Source organism: Neoarius graeffei, chromosome 5 (assembly GCF_027579695.1).
Source record: "Neoarius graeffei isolate fNeoGra1 chromosome 5, fNeoGra1.pri, whole genome shotgun sequence".
Taxonomy (NCBI): Eukaryota; Metazoa; Chordata; class Actinopteri; order Siluriformes; family Ariidae; genus Neoarius; species Neoarius graeffei.
Window position 1 is genome coordinate 59,901,087 of NC_083573.1, and position 19,685 is coordinate 59,920,771.

General features: G+C 42.1%; 1 protein-coding gene across 2 annotated transcripts in view; it reads right to left on the reverse strand.

Annotated features, from left to right (window-relative positions):
• rpa2 (replication protein A2) overlaps positions 1-14,093 on the reverse strand; it is a 48,815-nt gene extending 34,722 nt beyond the window's left edge. The window contains exons 1-4 of one of the 2 annotated variants that reach the window (XM_060922156.1): positions 13,938-14,093; positions 10,624-10,718; positions 10,371-10,472; positions 10,117-10,230 (exon numbers count right to left, since the gene is read on the reverse strand). In XM_060922156.1, coding sequence (XP_060778139.1) covers positions 10,117-10,230; positions 10,371-10,472; positions 10,624-10,718; positions 13,938-13,950 — 324 coding nt within the window. In that variant the 5' untranslated portion in view covers positions 13,951-14,093. Of the gene's footprint in view, positions 1-10,116; positions 10,231-10,370; positions 10,473-10,623; positions 10,719-12,310; positions 12,622-13,937 lie in introns of those variants that run through there. The other variant, XM_060922157.1, reaches the window with a different exon arrangement.
• Between the last annotated feature and the right edge of the window lie 5,592 nt (positions 14,094-19,685).

Below are 19,685 nucleotides of genomic sequence, written 5' to 3' on the forward strand. Positions count from 1 at the left end.
TTTGGATAAAAGTAACAACAGTTAGAACGAGATAACATGTAGGCAAGGGCGTAGGTTTGGTATTAACATTGGTGAGGACATAAACCCAACTCCAACCCACAGTGGTGCCAACTTCAGGTCAACATTAGAGGGTCACAATATTTTGCTCCGTTGTGTTCCACCAAAAGAGATTCATCATCTCTCCAAAGTCCAGACTTTTAAAATTTGAAGTTCATAACTGTAGTAATTCATGAATAATAATAATAATAAGCAATTCATTTGATTAATTGCAAATCTTGCATGTGATGATTAACTCAATCTACCAATTTGCGAATGTGTTTTACAAGCGAATAACACATTGTCGGGAGGGAGTATGTTCTTTTCCCCTCATAAATGGAAGTAAAACACATACGGAGCCTTAAACACTGGCAGGGGGAGTAGGCTCTCTTCTGTGTGATCTTTAACTAGTTTTAGAATGCTAGTTTAAGCTGATATGTGATTGATCTAAAGGCCTCTGCATGCTCTTGCGACAAGGCTTTCGCAGATAGCTTTTCGCAGACAGTTGTAATTTATTGTTGAGCGGGGAGTAATAGTCGTGCGCGATGTTATTCACCGGCACAACGCAAGGGGGCGCGAAGTCGCTAGGAGTAGTTGGTGGGTGTGGTTAGTGGAGTGTTTATCCTCCGGTTACTTATAATGACTAGAATTTTTTTTTTATAATGACTAGAACTGGAGTCGTATAGATGTACGTACTTCCTCAATCAACCGCTCTTCATGCTGCTCCATCTTCGCTCGTGTTTTTAAAAATTCCGGTCGTGAAAACAAAACAAACCGGGAAAGTAGGGAAGTGGAAGTGCGTGTACAGCAGATGTAGAGTGGACCAATCAGAGCCCTCTTGTCTGCGACGCTGTCTGCGAGGCTTCTGCGGTGGTCACAATTTTTGGGAGGTGCGCGCAGAGCGTCTGCAAAGGTGGGGGGGCTACGCAGATGCTATCTGCGACACCGTCCGCGAGGACTGGGTTGTCAGCATAAATTGGCCTTAACGGTAAAACAGGACGAGGGCTCTAGAACTTTGACACGATGAAAGGTGACAATTTTACTTGGAAACACAATGCATCTGAATTCTGATTGGTTGTTATATTATTGCCCTTTTGTTGTCTTCTTGAGCCCAGAGCGGAGAGGGGAGGGGATGGAGGGACAGGGTTCTACAGAGAAAAGATTTTAGCCACCGCTTTCAAATGAACCCCCTCGAAAACCAATCAGTTCAGCGGATGTATGTACTCGATATGTGACATTTTCAAGAGAGGTGGGAGGAACCAAAAATTTCTGATCAAGAAGGTGGAGGCTGTTATGCTTATTACGTGAAAATGTTTTATTTCATTAAAAGGTGTCTGGGCCACCAACAATGTCCACATCGCTATCGGGTTGTTGTTTACATGGGACATGTTACACGAACTTGGTCAGGGCTCTGCAGGTCTTAACTGAAGCACTTCAGATTAAGGGTTAGCGGGCTGCTAAAGTTCGCAGGCACTTCACAAGCAAGACTCGGTGCAATATTAGCCAACATTAGCACAATTTGATATGATTTAATAATGTCTTTGTGACCTTAATGAACTCCAGTTGTTGTCGGTATCAAGTCGGATTGTTATTTACATGCCACACAAACTTAGAAAACAGTCATATTCGTATGTTGTCGTTTTTACACACTGAATACGAACTATTGTTAACCGATTCATTTTACAACCTAATCTAACGTTACATTCCTCAAGGACAGTTTGCTAGCTTGCTAGCTAGCAGCCGGTCACTGCACTGCAATCGCACTTGCTAATTGACATGGTAGCCTAAAGGCCAATTTATGCTGACAACCCAGTCCTCACAGATAGCATCGCAGACAGTGTCTGCGTAGCCCCCCTACCTTCGCAGACGCTCTGCGCGCACCTCCCAAAAATTGTGACCACCTCAGAAGCCTCGCAGACAGCGTCGCAGACAAGAGGGCTCTGATTGGTCCACTCTACATCCGCTGTACATGCACTTCCGCTTCCCTACTTTCCCGGTTTGGTTTGTTTTCACGACCGCCATTTTTAAAAACACGAGCGAAGATGGAGCAGCACAAAGAGCGGTTGATCGAGGGAGTACGTACATCTATACGACTCCAGTTCTAGTCATTATAAGTAACCGGAGGATAAACACTCCACTAACCACACCCACCAACTACTCCTAGCGATTTCGCGACTTCGCGCCCCCTTGCATTGTGGCAGTGAATAACATCGCGCACGCCTATTACTCCCCGCTCAACGATAAATTACAATTGTCTGTGAAAAGCTATCTGCGAAAGCCTTGTCGCAAGAGCATGCAGAGGCCTTAACTGCTTGCTGTTTTCACGACCACGCCCCCAGAGTGAATATTCATGAGTGAATTTTGCATGGTTTCGCCCAGTGGAAACCTACAGTAACCATTTGTGTACCGTGCGCGGAACGTGATTTTTTTTTTCTTCAATCAGAAATATTGGTAGGGACATAGCAGCCATCATTTGATATTGGTAGGGACATGTCCATACCGTCCATGCCCAATTCTACGCCTATGGTCTGTACAACGGAGTAACGTGTTGTTGTCTTTTCCCCCATTCAGTGGATACCCTGGCTGGATAACTGTTACATGCTGAGAGGCCCTGCCTCTGACAGAGCACGTGTTTTATTCAGTCAATGGGTCAAGCTAATACTCTGGCAACTTCCCTATGTAGATGTACACGTAAATGCCAAAATCCCGGTAAAAAAAAAAACAAAAAAAACAACCGACTTCATTTTCATTTACCGTACGATAAGTTGATATATCAAATATCGCGATAGGCCTAGTGCCTATGAAGTGGTCTCTCCTCTGCACATTTTATTGAAGACTCATACGAAACCTCTGATCTATTGAGGAGTGTTGGCTATAAGCCCGTATTGAAAGAGGGTGCAGTACCAACAATTAAAGAAAAAGAAAACGAAAATATTCATTTTATTTATTTATTTTAAAAGGAAAGTAAGTTCAGTTGCACCAGTTCTCCCGGAGTGAGGTTGTTGCTAAAACCCAGGACGGAACGGGACGCGACATACCGCTCGGGCAGTGACGTCCCTGCAGTTGTTGCTAAAACCGGTGACATCCCGTTCCGTCCCGGGTTTTAGTAATTGCCTGAGCAGAGCAGTAATGGCGGACTACACAGTATGAAGAAAAGTGAATGAGTGTAGCATGCCGTCTTATTTCTAAACTGAATATTGCTGCCATCTCTCCCTTACATGGAAGAAGTGAATGAACGGAGAACTGAAAATCAGATTGTTTCAAAAACAATCAGCCACAAGATCAGCCTTCAAGAAGCAAGAACGCAGAGGGGTAAGCTCCGACTCTCATTTGGATAAAAAAAAAAACAACACGTTGTTTACCTGAATTTAGATTAATACATGTAACTTGTGGGGTGACACGGTGGTGTAGTTGTTAGCGCTGTCGCCTCACAGCAAGAAAGTCCAGGTTCGAGCCCCGTGGCCGGCGAGGGCCTTTCTGTGTGGAGTTTGCATGTTCTCCCCGTGTCCGCGTGGGTTTCCTCCGGGTGCTCCGGTTTCCCCCACAGTCCAAAGACATGCAGGTTAGGTTAACTGGTGACTCTAAATTGACCGTAGGTGTGAATGTGAGTGTGAATGGTTGTCTGTGTCTATGTGTCAGCCCTGTGATGACCTGGCGACTTGTCCAGGGTGTACCCCGCTTCTCACCCGTAGTCAGATGGGATAGGCTCCAGCTTTCCTGCGACCCTGTAGAACAGGATAAAGCGGCTACAGATAATGAGATGAGATGCAACTTGTATTGTGTGTTTAAGTTACTGGTATAAGATTATTTAATTTGCTTCAGAATGTGATTGTCTCAGTACATCTGATTATTTAATTAGCCTTTTACGTTTTATCAGTGAAAATGCATGCATGCTGCATAAGTTATAACACCTATCCTGTTTAATAAGAGTCAACCCACAATCAGTGAAGTCAAATCAGTCTTACTTGAGCAAGTCGGTAACGGTATTTCTTACTTTCACCATAAATTTTTAGTTATATGACTTTGGTCTATAGCTGTTAAAGGCCTCGGCCTTAAAACCAGTTCCTGCTGTGACGTCACGCACTCAGGGCTGGCTGGCTCAGCTCGAACGCCAACTTTGCAGTCGATTTTAACTCTCAATTTTTTTTTTATTCCCATTTATGCAGCATACAAGATTCAAGGAGATACTATCCACTCAGAAATTTATTTAAAAATAAAGGCTCTGCGTATCTGCTTTAACTGTTAAAATGAGTCGCCAGATATACTCAGGGATGAGAATGAGAAATTGTATTTTCAGCTGAAAATTTAATCGGGGGTCTGGGGGCCATCGGCCCCCAGCCAGGTCCAGGGCAGAACCTGGTCGGGGGTCCAGGGGGCCGAAGGCCCCCGGAAGCTAATGAGTTTTATACATTTTAAACCACTAGAAATGGTCTCAGATTGCTCAGTTGAATAATATTTTCAGTCCAAAGAAGCTTGAGTTTTAGACACTAATAAACAAAAATAGTCTCAATAATGCTCAGCTAAAAAGAATTTTTAACTTCATGCTAGAATGAAAGGAATGATGAATATAAATTAAACACATAAAGACAGAATATTTGACATAATCCTGTAAATGTTTCAGTTACTTTATTAAAGAATGCAGTTACCTCTTTTGCAGTGAACTTGTCTCAACAGAAACACAATTTCCCTGTTGAACAGTTCTCTCAGCTCCCTTTCTTCCCTTTTGAAGCATGTTCAATCAAAGCAATGCACCCGCGAGAGCCATAATTAATAATGTCATTGCAGTAGATACATTGGGCTTTGCCGGGAGCGTCACATTTTCCAATGAAATCGGACAATTTCTCAACTACGTCTTCAGTGGTTTTGCCGATTTTTATCTTCAAAGTTACAGTTCTCTCTAACCAGTCCCAACGGAATTTATTCTTCACGTCTTTATCACCTGAATAAGCGATTCGTTTTCTTTTGTGATAATTTTCACCATTTTGAAGCTCTTATTCGTTGTTACATCCTCAATCTCCGGCCTCGTGGAGCGCCATGTTGAATGAGTAAGAAAGCGAAATGCGAAGAACCAATCAGAACGAAGCTTACATGTGACATTTTGGCCTTTCCTATCTATGCTTGTTTACCATTGGTCAAATCACGATATTTCTCTCTCAACGGCCAATCAAATACAGTGTACGTTCTGAACTGCTGATGTAAACAGAGCCTTGTTCCCGATGGTTGACCGGGTCAACACATACCTAACCCCCCCTAAATATTTTCTCCTCGGATTTAGACGATTCACAAAAATGACCCCTGGGTTGATAAAATCCGCGGAATTCCGCGGATCCACGGAAAATTCCCATCCCTGTATACTGTGAGTGGCCATTAATATTCCTAGTCGGCCTGCCCAAGTAAAGTCTTTGTGTTGGGAAACACCACAGATAATGAGGAAATTATTGATAAAAAAGTATGGTATTTAAAATCAAAATACATCGGTTAAATTCAACCTTCAGCTATATTGCCCAGCCTTAATATACACACATTTAAGTCCATACTTAAAAGAAATCAACTCATACTTAAATTAATAAAAAAAGTAAAGTCTTAAAATAGTACAATGGGAAATAAAAATCTAGGCCTATGAATCCAAGTCTGAAACAGTCCTTCAAAGAAATCATCCATCCATCCATTATTCATAACCGCTTATCTTGTGCAAGGTCACGGGCAAGCTAGTGTCTATCCCATCTGACTACGGGCGAGAGGTGGGGTACACCCTGGACAAGTCGCCAGGTCATCACAGGGCTGACACAGACAACCATTCACACTCACATTCACACCTACAGTCAATTTAGAGTCACCAGTTAACCTAACCTGCATGTCTTTGGACTGTGGGGGAAACCGGAGCACCCGGAGGAAACCCACGCGGACACGGGGAGAACATGCAAACTCACACACACACACAAATATATATATATATCTCCGTGATCTGAAAAATCTAAAATGAGTCGCCTAATGGAGTGGTAATGGAAAAAACTCGAAATTTGCTGACTGAGCAAAACGCTTTACAATGTTAAATCAGTCTCTGTCCACCAGATCATTAAAATAGAAACATTGCTGATCTAAACAAGTCATTAAGCCATCACATCACATCTTACATCAGTTTTTGTGAGGATGTGTGTGCCCACCAAAACTTTCCACACATACAACAACAAACAACCCTGGTTCACTGCAAAACTCAGGCAGCTTTGCCAGGCCAAGGAGGAGGCCTACAGAAGTGGGGACAGAGTCCTGTACAAACAGGCCAGAAACACAGTCACTACGTTTACATGCACATAGAGAGAATCGAATTTCTGCCGTTGCTCGACTGAAATCGAAGTTCAAAATGCCATGTATACACCTTAATTCGGCTGAAATTGAACCGAACTTGATTTCTCGGAATCGAGCTACACGACCTAGTTTATGCGATTTCTGCCGAGCTACTTTGTGCATGTATACCCTATCGAGCTAGTTGTCGAGCTACTTCCGGAAGTGACGAGTGACGAGACCACAAGCGGGAAACACAACAGCCTCGGTCGGCATGACAACGAATCATGACAATGGCATGAATCTTTTCTTTTTGTGGCATTGTTTGCACTGTTAAAATTTAGCTCACTTACTGTATCACCAAATACATCTATACAGCTGTTGCATAGCTGTGAATTGTGTACATAAACAAGTCATTGTATTTGTGTGTGCGTGTGTGTGTATATATATATGTCCAACATCTGAAGAATGTCAATAAAAACAAAACAATTGAACTTTTTGTGTGTTTATTAAGACACAAGTTAAATTGTAAGCAAAAAAATATATATATATTTTTTGTAAGCAAAAAATGGACTTTAGAAAAATATTATTGTGCAAAATAAGTTGTCTTACAAAACAGTGGTCTGCGCCGGACAGTTTGTAGCCATAGTCTGTTAGAGCAAGCCTAACAGCTTGAGCACGGAACTGCTAGTGTTGCCAGATTGGGGGTTGTAAGTGCATTTTAGCGGATTTGAACATGTTTTGGGCTGGAAAACGTCAGCAGTATCTGGCAACACTATAGCTCTTCTTCATGACGACAACCGGAAGTGTACCAACACGATGGGGCGTGTAGCGCCACGTGTGGCTCGGGTGCACAATGCACCTTGCACAATAGCCCGATTTCACTTGTGCATGTAGGATTGGATTTCTCTGGCACCCCTGCTGGGACCCTTTGCTTGATTACCAACAGCAGCTCGATTTGGACGTGCATGTAAACGTAGTCAGTGACGAAAGAGGTGAAAGCAGCTAAGAGGAGCTACGCCGAAAGGATCAAAAACAGCCTTTCAGCCAACGATCCGGCGTCAAAGTGGACAGGCCTGAAGAACATAAACTACAGGAGACCATCCCCCAACACTGCAATGAACCATCCACTGGCTGACAAGTTGAATGTGTTCTACTGCAGATTTGACACATTCACACCTCTCCCCCCCTCACACATTAAAGACCCATTTCCACCCCCTGCTATTCTGCCTCCTCTCGCCTCTGACCCCACACCAGCACTCAAGATCTGTGAAGAGGATGCTTGTCAGCTTTTTCGCAGACAGAAGATCAGAAAGGCACCCGGCCCAGACAGTTGCCCCTTTTCCACCAAAGCAGTTCCAGGGCTGGTTCGGGGTCAGAGCTTAGTTTGGAACCGGGTTTTCTGTTTCCACTGACAAAGAACTGGCTCTGGGGCCAGAAAAAACGGTTCCAGGCTAGCACCAACTCTCTGCTGGGCCAGAGGAAAGAACCGCTTACGTCAGCGGGGGGGAGTTGTTAAGACCAACAATAACAAGACCGCGAAAGATCGCCATTTTTAAGCGGCGAGAAACAGCAGCTGTACAAACGCGAAGTCATCCATTATTATTATTATTGTTGTTGTTGCTGCTTCTTCCGTGTTGTTTTTGCTTTGATATTCGCGCCAAGGTTTATGTAAACGTAGCGACATAACTGACGTATACAGCGACGTAATGACGTGGCTCCACTTAGCACCGTGAGCTATGGAAAAGCAAACTGGTTCTCAGCTGGCTCGCAAGTTGAACGAGTTGTGAACCAGCACCAGCACTGGCCCCGAACCAGCCCTGGAACTGATTTGGTGGAAAAGGGGTAATAGTGTCACCCTCCTGTCGGAAGGTCTGTGCTGATCAGCTGGCCCCCATCTTCACCCAGATCTTCAATAGATCCCTGGAGCTGTGTGAAGTCCCCTCATGCTTCAAACGCTCCACAATAATCCCGGTTCCCAAGAAAACCACCATCACAGGACTGAATGACTACAGGCCTGTTGCCCTCACATCTGTAGTCATGAAGTCCTTCAAGAGACTGGTGTTGTCACACCTGAAGGATATCACAGACCCCCTACTGGACCCCCTGCAGTTTGCCTACCGGGCAAACAGGTCAGCGGATGATACAATCAATATGGGACTGCACTACATCCTGCAACACCTTGACTCTGCTGGGACATACGCCAGGATCCTGTTCGTGGACTTCAGTTCAGCGTTCAACACCATCGTTCCAGACATCCTCCACACCAAGCTCACCCAGCTCACTGTGCTCTCCTCCACCTGTCAGTGGATTACAAACTTCCTGACTGACAAGAAGCAGCAGGTGAGGCTGGGGAGCATCACATCCAGCACCCAGACTATCAGCACTGGCGCCCCCCAGGGGTGTGTGCTCTCCCCACTGCTATTCTCCTTTTACACCAACGACTGTACCTTAAGAGACCTGTTTGTTAAACTCCTGAAATTTGCAGACGACACAACGGTCATCAGCCTCATCCGAGACGGTGACGAGTCTGCATACAGACGGGAGGTTGAACGGCTGGTCTGTTGGTGCGGTCAGAACAATCTGGAGCTGAACACACTCAAAACTGTGGAAATGACAGTGGACTTTAGGAGGAGCCCCCCCACCCTGCCGCCCATCACCATTAACACTGTGACTACTGTTGAAACCTTCAGGTTTCTGGGCTCCACAATCTCCCGGGACCTGAAGTGGGAGACCAACACCATCACCATCATCAAAAAGGCCCAGCAGAGGTTGTACTTTCTGCGCCAGCTCAGGAAGCTCAACCTATCTAAGGAGCTGCTGACAATTCTACTCTGCCATCATTCAGTCTGTTCTCTGCTCTTCCATCACTGTTTGGTTTGGATCGGTCACCAAGCAGGACAAGAACAGACTGCAGCGGACAATAAGGTCTGCAGAGAAAATTATTGGTGTCAGCCTGCCCTCCATCCAAGACCTGTACCTGTCCAGAGTCAGGAAACGGGCAGGTAACATCTCTGCAGACCCATCACACCCTGATCACAAATTGTTTAAACTTCTCCCCTCTGGGAGACGCTACAGATCACTGTACGCAAAAACAACCAGACACAAGAACAGTTTTTTTCCCCCCTCAGGCTGTTTCTGTGATGAACAGCTAAAACCGGACTCAAATATCAGTAAGATCAACTGTGAAATATCTGCACACTCATACCGTCATTCTGTGCATACTGTATATTTATATTTACTGTCATCCTTGCACTATGCTCCATTTGCACCAAAAGATTAAAATATATATACATATACATACACAATAATTTTATATATATATATATATATATATATATATATATATATATATATATATATAAATAAATATATAATATACACACACACACATATATATATTTACCCGTCTACATGTGCATAGCTTTTTGTTTTGGTCTATGCTTTTTATCTGTTTGTACTAAGAGAGCTAAGTGAAACCGGAGTCAAATTCCTCGTGTGTGTTCACATACCTGGCAATAAAAGTGATTCTGATTCTGATCACTCTTAAATGTTGGCCATTTAAAAAAAAAAATGCGAACAAACACTGCTTGGGTTTCACATGTGAAATAAATGCTCTATTGAACTCTGGATAGCTGACAGGTTATAGTGGTGAACTCGCATGTGGTGGAGAATATCTCTGGTTCTCTGTTGCCACTAGTAATGATATACATTTACTGCAATAATATAACACTGTTTATTTTTCTAATGTATTGACATCTGACACACCAGTGGGGAAGCACATTGCTTTGGCCCTACCTCTGTATCTACCCACTGCTTCACGTCCATGGGGGCCGCAGTCATGTCATCCACTTTGTACTGAATGTTTGTCATAGATTTATCTGTGCTTCTGATTATTCCAACAATAGTAACCTAGGAAACACACAAAAAAAACCCATTGCGTCACTCAGGCTAAAAAAATGTTGAAAATGTTTAGTGCAACATGTCATGTGAGAAACACTTCATGTCATATTACTTTAATAAGAGTGCCAAAAATGAGAAATGAAACTCACTTGTGCAATTTCCACTTCGCCTACTCTGAAGACATCCTCTGCCTGGGATGCAGACATGAGCTGTGACACTGTGCAGGGGACTATCTGCTGTGCCCGTGTCCTCTACAAAAATAAAAATAATAATAATTTTATGGATGTGACAAGTCATTAAAGGAACACATGATGCATGCACATTTGAAATGGAAATACTTGGTCTATGCTTTAACTAAAAACAAACAAAAATAAATCAGTTTAAAAAAAAATAAAGACTGACCCCTTTTTTCTCTCCTCCCTGGGAGGCAGCAGGTGAGCCAAAGCCCCCTGGTGACTGAGTGTATCCACCACCCATGCTGGCCTCTCCGTATGACCCTGAGACAAGAGGAGAAAACACATATTTCCTCCAAAATATTTTAAAATTATTAGGTGCACAAAGATTCGCTCATTGGACCACAGTGAGTCACTTAATCAGGTTTGTTCTCGGGCCAATGATTATACTTACTCATGACTTTGACATCTTAGTTGAATTTTTAGCTCTCTTTAGTAACTTTATTCAAAAATCACGTCTAGTGACTTTCTGAGCAGATGTTGGCGTTCAGTGCAGCACCTGACATGGCTCTCCAGCTCATATCAAAGCTGCTGTTTCTACAAGTTGTGAGAGCCGGTTCAGTCAACTTACCACCAGCATGTAAAGCGTGACTGAGCTGCATTAAGTTGCACCAGACCTATCTTCAAATCATCACCACTGCTTGTCCCTTCTCATCCCATTAAACTGAAGTAATAAAAAGATAGGGTTTTTTTCCATCCATAACATTTCCTTCATGTCTATAATACAAGTATTTACTACTACTGCAGTATTTTTTTTAAATACAGGCAGCAGTGGCTCAAAGGTTAAGGCTCTGGGTTACTGATCAGGGGTGGGTTTCCTAAAAGCCTCTTAAAGCAAAGAGGATCTTAACTCGGAGAGAGCGTTCGTTGTGCTGCTTGCGCTACCATTTAATGATGATCTTTGTGCTGCAATGATTTTGGGAAACTTGACACAGAAGGTCTGAGGTTCAATCCCCAGCACCACCAAGCTGCCACTGTTGAGTCTTTGAGGAAAGCCCTTAAGGAATACTCCGGAGTGAAATGCTTTTTAGGGCTATTTTCGCATGATTGGGAGTGCATACGTTGAGTTGGTAGCACAATCACGTCAATCGGTTGTGTTTTGAGAAAGTTGGTTTTTGTGATTTAAACCGAAAGCGCTAACACGGCAGCGCGAGGGGCATGTCATTTCGCCGATACAAAACGCTGTTTTTAAAACCACTGCCAAGGTCCAAACAACATTACAGTTCAGTGGAAGTGAGTACAGGGTTCCTACACACAAACCAAAGTGTCCCTGGCTCTGTAAGGGTGTTTTCACACTTGGTCCCTTTCAGCCATCTAACCGAACTCAGATCGATGACTCAGCATTTTTTGCGCATATGTGAACACTCCAACCGTACCCAGACCCCTTTAAAGCGAACCGAACTGAGACCACCTCAGGAGGTGGTCTCAGTACGGGTCGCTAAAAATCAACGGTACGGTTCACCTAATCTGCGCATTGTGAACAAAAAGCGCACCGGGTTCACTTCGCCGTTTTCACTGTAGTTTAACCTTCTTCGTTTGCCGTAGTTGGTCACGTGACTGTAGCAGGGAAACTCAACTTCCTTTTGGAACTTACCACAGCCGCTTTACAGTTCTCTGAACTTACTGACTGATGAGTCGGCCACAATAATATAACTATTATAAATATATAACATATATAAATATATTATTACACACACACACACACATTATATATATATATATATATATATATATATATATATATATATATATATATAAAATATAATACATTTATTTTCCGTAATCCGCACTATTTTGATCAAAGAATACAGCAGGGCAAGCATGGCAGCAGACATTTTGATTCAAGAGAAAATTACCCAGAATTCCGTGCACTGGGGGTCTGAGGGCTCTAGAGGACCTGGTGTGAACAGAAAGAGGACTGAGGCCCCATCAAAGCTTAACTGGACCAGAAAGAGAACCCAGTCCTCTTTGTAATAAATTCACAGTGTGAACACAAAAAGAACTGAGTTCTTTTTCTGTTGGTCCACTTTTTGGTCCACTTAAAGAGGACTGAGTCTGGTTCCTTTAAAGGGGACCAGGTGTTAAAACACCCCAAGTGTACGGACAGATCGTCTAGAAGACTGAATACAAAACATGTCCCTTCCCGAAAGTAGTTGTTCTCCAGACGCCATCTTCAGGGAACAGTCCGTAAAAGTCGAGTGCCGAGCTAAATCCTCTGGGAATGCACAATTTCCTAGCATTTTATGGAAACTCAGTCTAGTGTTTAGTTCGAAATTAAAAGGAAACTGCATGCAACAACATTATAGTCCAAGCGGGTTGGAAAATTGAATGGGAGGTCATGTGATGCTACGAAATTGTGCATTTCCAGAGGATTTAGCTCTGCACTCGGCACTCGACTTTTACGGACTGTCCCCTGAAGAACAACTACTTTCGGGAAGGGACATGGTTTGTATTCAGTCTTCTAGACGATCTGTCCGTACACTTACAGAGCCAGGGACGCTTCGGTTTGTGTGTAGGAACCCTGTACTCACTTCCACTGAACTGTAATGTTGTTTGGACCTTGGCAATGGTTTTAAAAACAGCGTTTTGTATCGGCGAAATAACATGCCCCTCGCACTGCCGTGTTAGCGCTTTCGGTTTAAATCACACAAAAAAAAATCAACTTTCTCAAAACACAACTGATTGACGTGATTGTGCTACCAACTCAACGTATGCACTCCCAATCATGCGAAAATAGCCCTTAAAAGCATTTCATTCCGGAGTATTCCTTTAACTCGCTCTGCTCCAGGGGCACTGGATCATATCTGACCTCAGCTTCCTAACAAGTTAGGATGTGTGAAGAAAAGAACTCCGCTGTCATGTATATGTGATAAAGACGATTTCGTGGTACCACAACCAAGACTACTTGTTTCTTAGGATCTGTTATAATCAACTTCCTTCTATCTTGATACAACTCTTATTTGTCTTAATGATAAATGCTTTGGCATGTAAAGCACCATGACAACTCAATCAACATGCTGGTTGATTACGTCATCATCTGGCGCCTTCCAGAGGATTAGCTAGTATTTCACCTGAAAGACTGACAATACGGGTTATGGGCACTGAACCCTCAACAGCTAGACCTGTTATAGTCTTCTATTGGTGAAATCAGCCTTCTGTAGCTGGATTAGATTTTAATGTATTGAACACTAGAAGCAACTGCTAATGCTCAAGAGAACAGAATGATAACTATTCAAAATAAAGCTAGACTGTTTCTAAGGTTATATTCAGCATATAATGACAAGTCCGCCTCAATCTCTACAGCTGTAACTAGTGAAGGAAAATGAGTTAAAGTCTTTGTAGCAGTTACACTAGCAGCAGTGCATTAAGTTCAGTAAACAAGTCACAGTGTGGTGGGACAGGGAGCTCGAGCGCGCTGTTAGCCGGTGGCCCACAAGCTGCGGGAAGAAAGCTACGTGTATTAAAGTTATTAAAGCCGCATACCTTGGTTCCACATTTTATCACAATGAACAAGAATTTCTTCACACTATGAGAAAGAAATGAACGGCCAGCCTCCACACACACAAATAACAGCCCTGTATTTCCGTGCTGCGCTCAGTGCCTGTATTCCCCGCGCGCTCAATATTCACCGAGGCGGTGTTACACTTGGAGCCCTATCGGTCAGACAAGAACACTAGATAGGGCGCACAAGCCATTACTTTAAACGGTACGCAGTGCACTTATACAGGGAGTAGAGAAGAATTCGGAAAGCAACCAGTGAGGCAAGCGCATGCGTTACAAAACTGCCGGGAAATTCACGTTTCGAAAATAAAACTTTATTGACATACATGTGGAACAACTTGATGATGGTGGTGAAGTTTATGATACTGCAAGTATTTCTCGGAAAAGAAAATTAGATGTTATTCAAAATCAATACCTTAGAATCTGCACTGGTACTCTTAAGTGTACTCCTGTCTCTGTTTTGGAGATAGACTGCTCTATGCCTTTGGATCTAAGAAGAGAATTCAAACAAACTCAACGTGCAATTAAATATAGATCTTTTGAAGCTCATCCAACAAAAAGATGTTTTCTGGAAGAACAAAATTGTGACCTTAATATTCAATTTCGTCCTATATTCTCTAAAGTTGTTAATTTGGTTAATAGTCTTCCGGTTCCAGCTTGCAATCCTTTGATTGATCCTTTTCCATTCTGGGAATCCCAAACTCCAAAAGTTGACTTAGTCCCTAAAATATCCAAACAAGAGGACAGTAGTTGCTTCATGTTACAATCGTCATTAGAACACATTCAACTCAAATACAACCAACACTTACATATATTTGCTGATGGTTCAAAAAAAGATCTCGATTGTGCATCTGGCATTGTAATTCCAAGTCTAAACATTCAAAAAGATTATAAAATCTCAAACGGTACTATCTTTAGAGCTGTGTTACTAGCAATTACAAAGGCTTTGGAGCTTCTCGTTGATAAATCTCTCCCTCAAAGTGTTTAGATTTTCTGATTCCTTGTCTGCCCTTCAAAAAATTCAAAAGGAAGATAATAATATAGAATTATTAGGTTTCTGATATTTTATGTATCAGTTTAAACATATGGGTGGTAAGGTTGTTTTTTTGTTGGATTCCAGCTCATGTGGGTATTATAGGAAATGAAATGGCTGATAAATTGGCCAAAAGATCAGTAAATAAAGCCTATGATGACATTTATTACCCTTTTACCACTTCTGATATCACAAAACATATCAAAGATGTTATTTTTACAATATGGCAAGACAGATGGGAAAATTCCCAAACTGGTAGATTCTTCTACCAACTAGAACCAAATATTACAACACATACTACATATTCTGACAAAAACAGAAACAAACAAAGGATAATTACAAGACTTAGATTTGGAAAATGTCTACTAAATGATACACTATTTCTTTCTCTTTCAAAAAAAACTCCAATCAATGTACAACTTGGTGTAAAAGAAAATGTCAAACACCTGCTTCTAAATTGTATCAAATATCCAAACTTTCATGATAAAATTATTCAAAAAATGAGAAATAAACAATTAGAAATTAATATTAAAAATTTACGGCTACATAAATAATTTTATGATGACATTTATAGGTTTATTATTGGAAAATGAATAAAAATTTAATTTTGGAAAAAAGAAACTCGTATTTAATGTGTGTGTTTGGTCACAATATGAGAACTAGCAGTTCCAATACTTATAGGACGCCAAATCACTTCGAGTGGAAGCGTCCCAAAAAGAAGCTCAAGTCAAGTGTGGAACAACTTTTGACAAAAGGAGATCAAGTGTTTTAATAGGTAAAAATATTTAATTTCATCATGGTCAAATGCAAATACAGAAACAAATAGATAAAAAGCTGCTGATAGACATATATTGGCTTTGCTGACAGTATCCTACACAATGTGCAGGTTAAACATTAGGATGTTAACTGTAGGATTACATATCTGTGAGTGGCAAAAGTATGTGAACCTCTAGGATTAGCGGTTCATTTGAAGGTGAAATTAGAGTCAGATGTTTTCAATTAATGGGATGACAATCAGGTGTGAGTGGGCACCCTGTTTTATTTAAAGAACAGGGATCTATCAAAGTCTGATCTTCACAACACATGTTTGTGGAAGTGTATCAAGGCACAAACAAAGGAGATTTCTGAGGACCTCAGAGAAAGCATTGTTGATGCTCATCAGGCTGGAAAAGGTTACAAAACCATCTCTAAAGAGTTTGGACTCCGCCAATACACAGTCAGACAGATTGTGTACAAATGGAGGAAATTCAAGACCATTGTTACCCTCCCCAGGAGTGGTCAACCAACAAAGATCACTCCAAAAGCAAGGCGTGTAATAGTTGGCGAGGTCACAAAGGACCCCAGGGTAACTTCTAAGCAACCGAAGGCCTCTCTCACATTGGCTAATGTTAATGTTCATGAGTCCACCATCAGGAGAACACTGAACAACAATGGTGTGCATGGCAGGGTTGCAAGGAGAAAGCCACTGCTCTCCAAAAAGAACATTGCTGCTCGTCTGCAGTTTGTTAAAGATCACGTGGACAAGCCAGAAGGCTATTGGAAAAATGTTTTGTGGACGGATGAGACAAAAATAGAACTTTTTGGTTTAAATGAGAAGTGTTATGTTTGGAGAGAGGAAAACACTGCATTCCAGCATAAGAACATTATCCCATCTGTGAAACATGGTGGTGGTACTATCATGGTTTGGGCCTGTTTTGCTGCATCTGGGCCAGGACGGCTTGCCATGATTGATAGAACAATGAATTCTGAATTATACCAGCAAATTCTAAAGGACAATGCCAGGACATCTGTCCATGAACTGAATTTCAAGAGAAGGTGGGTCATGCAGCAAGACAACGACCCTAAGCACACAAGTCGTTCTACCAAAGAATGGTTAAAGAAGAATAAAGTTAATGTTTTGGAATGGCCAAGTCAAAGTCCTGACCTTAATCCAATTGAAATGTTGTGGAAGGACCTGAAGCGAGCAGTTCATGTGAGGAAACCCACCAACATCCTAGAGTTGAAGCTGTTCTGTACAGAGGAATGGGCTAAAATTCCTCCAAGCTGGTGTGCAGGACTGATCAACAGTTACCGGAAATGTTTAGTTGCAGTTATTGCTGCACAAGGGGGTCACACCAGATACTGAAAACAAAGGTTCACATACTTTTGCCACTACAGATATATAATATTGGATCATTTTCCTCAATAAATAAATGACCAAGTATAATATTTTCATCTCATTTGTTTAACTGGGTTCTCTTTATCTACTTTTAGGGCTTGTGTGAAAATCTAATGATGTTTTAAGTCATATTTATGCAGAAATATAGAAAATTCTAAAGGGTTCACAAACTTTCAAGCACCACTGTGACAGCACCCAGGGAGCTGTTGAGAGTTAGGTGCCTCGCTCAAGGCCGTCCCATATTAACTTAACCTAACCGCATGTCTTTGGGGGAAACAGGAGCACCCAGTGGAAACCCACACAGACACAGGGAGAACATGCAAACTCCACACAGAAAGGCCCTTGCTGGCCACTGGGCTCAAACCCAGAACCTTCTTGCTGTGAGGCGACTGTGCTAACCACTTATACCACCGTGCCACCCACATAGGTTTCTTAAAATTGTAGGTTTACCTATTGTTATTATTTAAAAAAAAAAAAAGGTGACAACATTCAGGAAATCATTTCCCTCTTTCAAATATTACCAGATTCACCACTTTATATAGAACACAGACACAGGTGTTTTACTGGGAAATACACCACTCATATTTTTCATGCAAACTACATCCAGGACATTCAGTAACATGTTTTTTAATATCCTCCCTAATGAGGATATCAATTTTGATAAATTTGGGTACTTTTTGTGTGTGAATGTGTCTGCATAATAAAAGAAAATCACACGTTAGCTTGAAGATATGAAGTTTATCTTCTCGTGTTGAAAAACTCGCATTTTTCATACAAAACACACCACGGTTCTGAGTGACATATTTAAATAATATTGGCTGGCTTTTTGTTGTAGTATATCAGATATTCCATTCAGCTAGCATGATACTGAATGAGTCATCTTCGACTCATTCAATATCATGCTTGCTGAATGGAATATATGTGATATACCATGATAAAAAGCCAGCCAATATCTCATCTCATTATCTCTAGACGCTTTATCCTGTTCTACAGGGTCGCAGGCAAGCTGGAGCCTATCCTAGCTGACCACGGGCGCCAGGCCATCACAGGGCCGACACATAGACACAGACAACCATTCACACTCACATTCACACCTACGGTCAATTTAGAGTCACCAGTTAACCTAACCTGCATGTCTTTGGACTGTGGGGGAAACCGGAGCACCCGGAGGAAACCCACACGGACACGGGGAGAACATGCAAACTCCGCACAGAAAGGCCCTTGCCCGCCACAGGGCTCAAACCCGGACCTTCTTGCTGTGAGGCGACAGCGCTAACCACTACACCACTGTGCCGCCCTGCCAGCCAATATTATTATTATTATTATTATTATTACACATTCCTTTCGGGTGTTCAACGTGTCTTTCTCTTTCAAAATTCTCTCAAAAGCTTCCATATTTAATGAAGCAAACCTCGCAGCCATGTTTGTTTACAAATTGTCACAGTCACTCACTAGCATGGAAGTTTTACGTCTCCGACGTGTGACACCGCGCTGTCTTGACAACTATGCAATATCGTAAACCATATTCAACACTCATTCTCCATTGGGTAGAGTGACATAATACACGTAGGATAAGCGATATGCTAACAATATTGAATGGTATCAAACCAAACAAATGAAACCCGCTAGAAGGGAATAGAATACATGTTTTTAGTCCATTGAAAAAGTGTCCTGTATGTATAATTCCTCATATTTCACTCCAATGACGTCACTCCTGGTGTTTTCCTGCTGACTGTGCGCTGTCAAAATGGTGAACCGGTTCAAAATTAAAATTCTTTTGATTAACTTGCATAATTTTTGTGGATGTGTCTATATAATATAAAGAACATTACATGGTTGCACGAAGAGATGAAGTTTATCTTCTTGTGTTGAAAATATTTTCAATCGTTTGCTTCGCTCACTTGTGAAATTTATTCACCACTTGAAGATAAACTTCATCTCTTCACGCAACTGTGTAATATCCTCTCTCTCTCATAAATAAAACATATACTTTAATTACGTATTTATATTACAATAGGGCGGCATGGTGGTGTAGTGGTTAGCACTGTCGCCTCACAGCATGAAGGTCCTGGGTTTGAGCCCAGGAGCTGGCGAAGGCCTTTCTGTGGTTTACCCCACAATCCAAAGACATGCAGGTTAGGTTAATTGGTGGCTCTAAATTGACCGTAGATGTGAATGGTTGTTTGTCTCTGTGTTAACCTGGTGACTTGTCCAGGGTGTACCCCGCCTCTTGCCCATAGTCAGCTGGGATAGGCTCCAACTTGCCTGCGACCCTGTAGAACAGGATAAGTGGTGATGGATGGATATTACAATAGGCCTGTTAACTTTGACATGCAATTGCACTTTTTTTTTTTTTAAGATTTTTTTGGGGGCTTTTTTTCACCTTTATTGGATAGGACAGTGTAGAGACAGGAAATGAGCGGGAGAGAGAGATGAGGAGGGATCGGGAAATGAACTCGGCTCGGACTCGAACCCGGGTCCCCGGATTTATGGTATGGCGCCTGAGCCACGACGCCCCCGCAATTGCACTTTTACACTA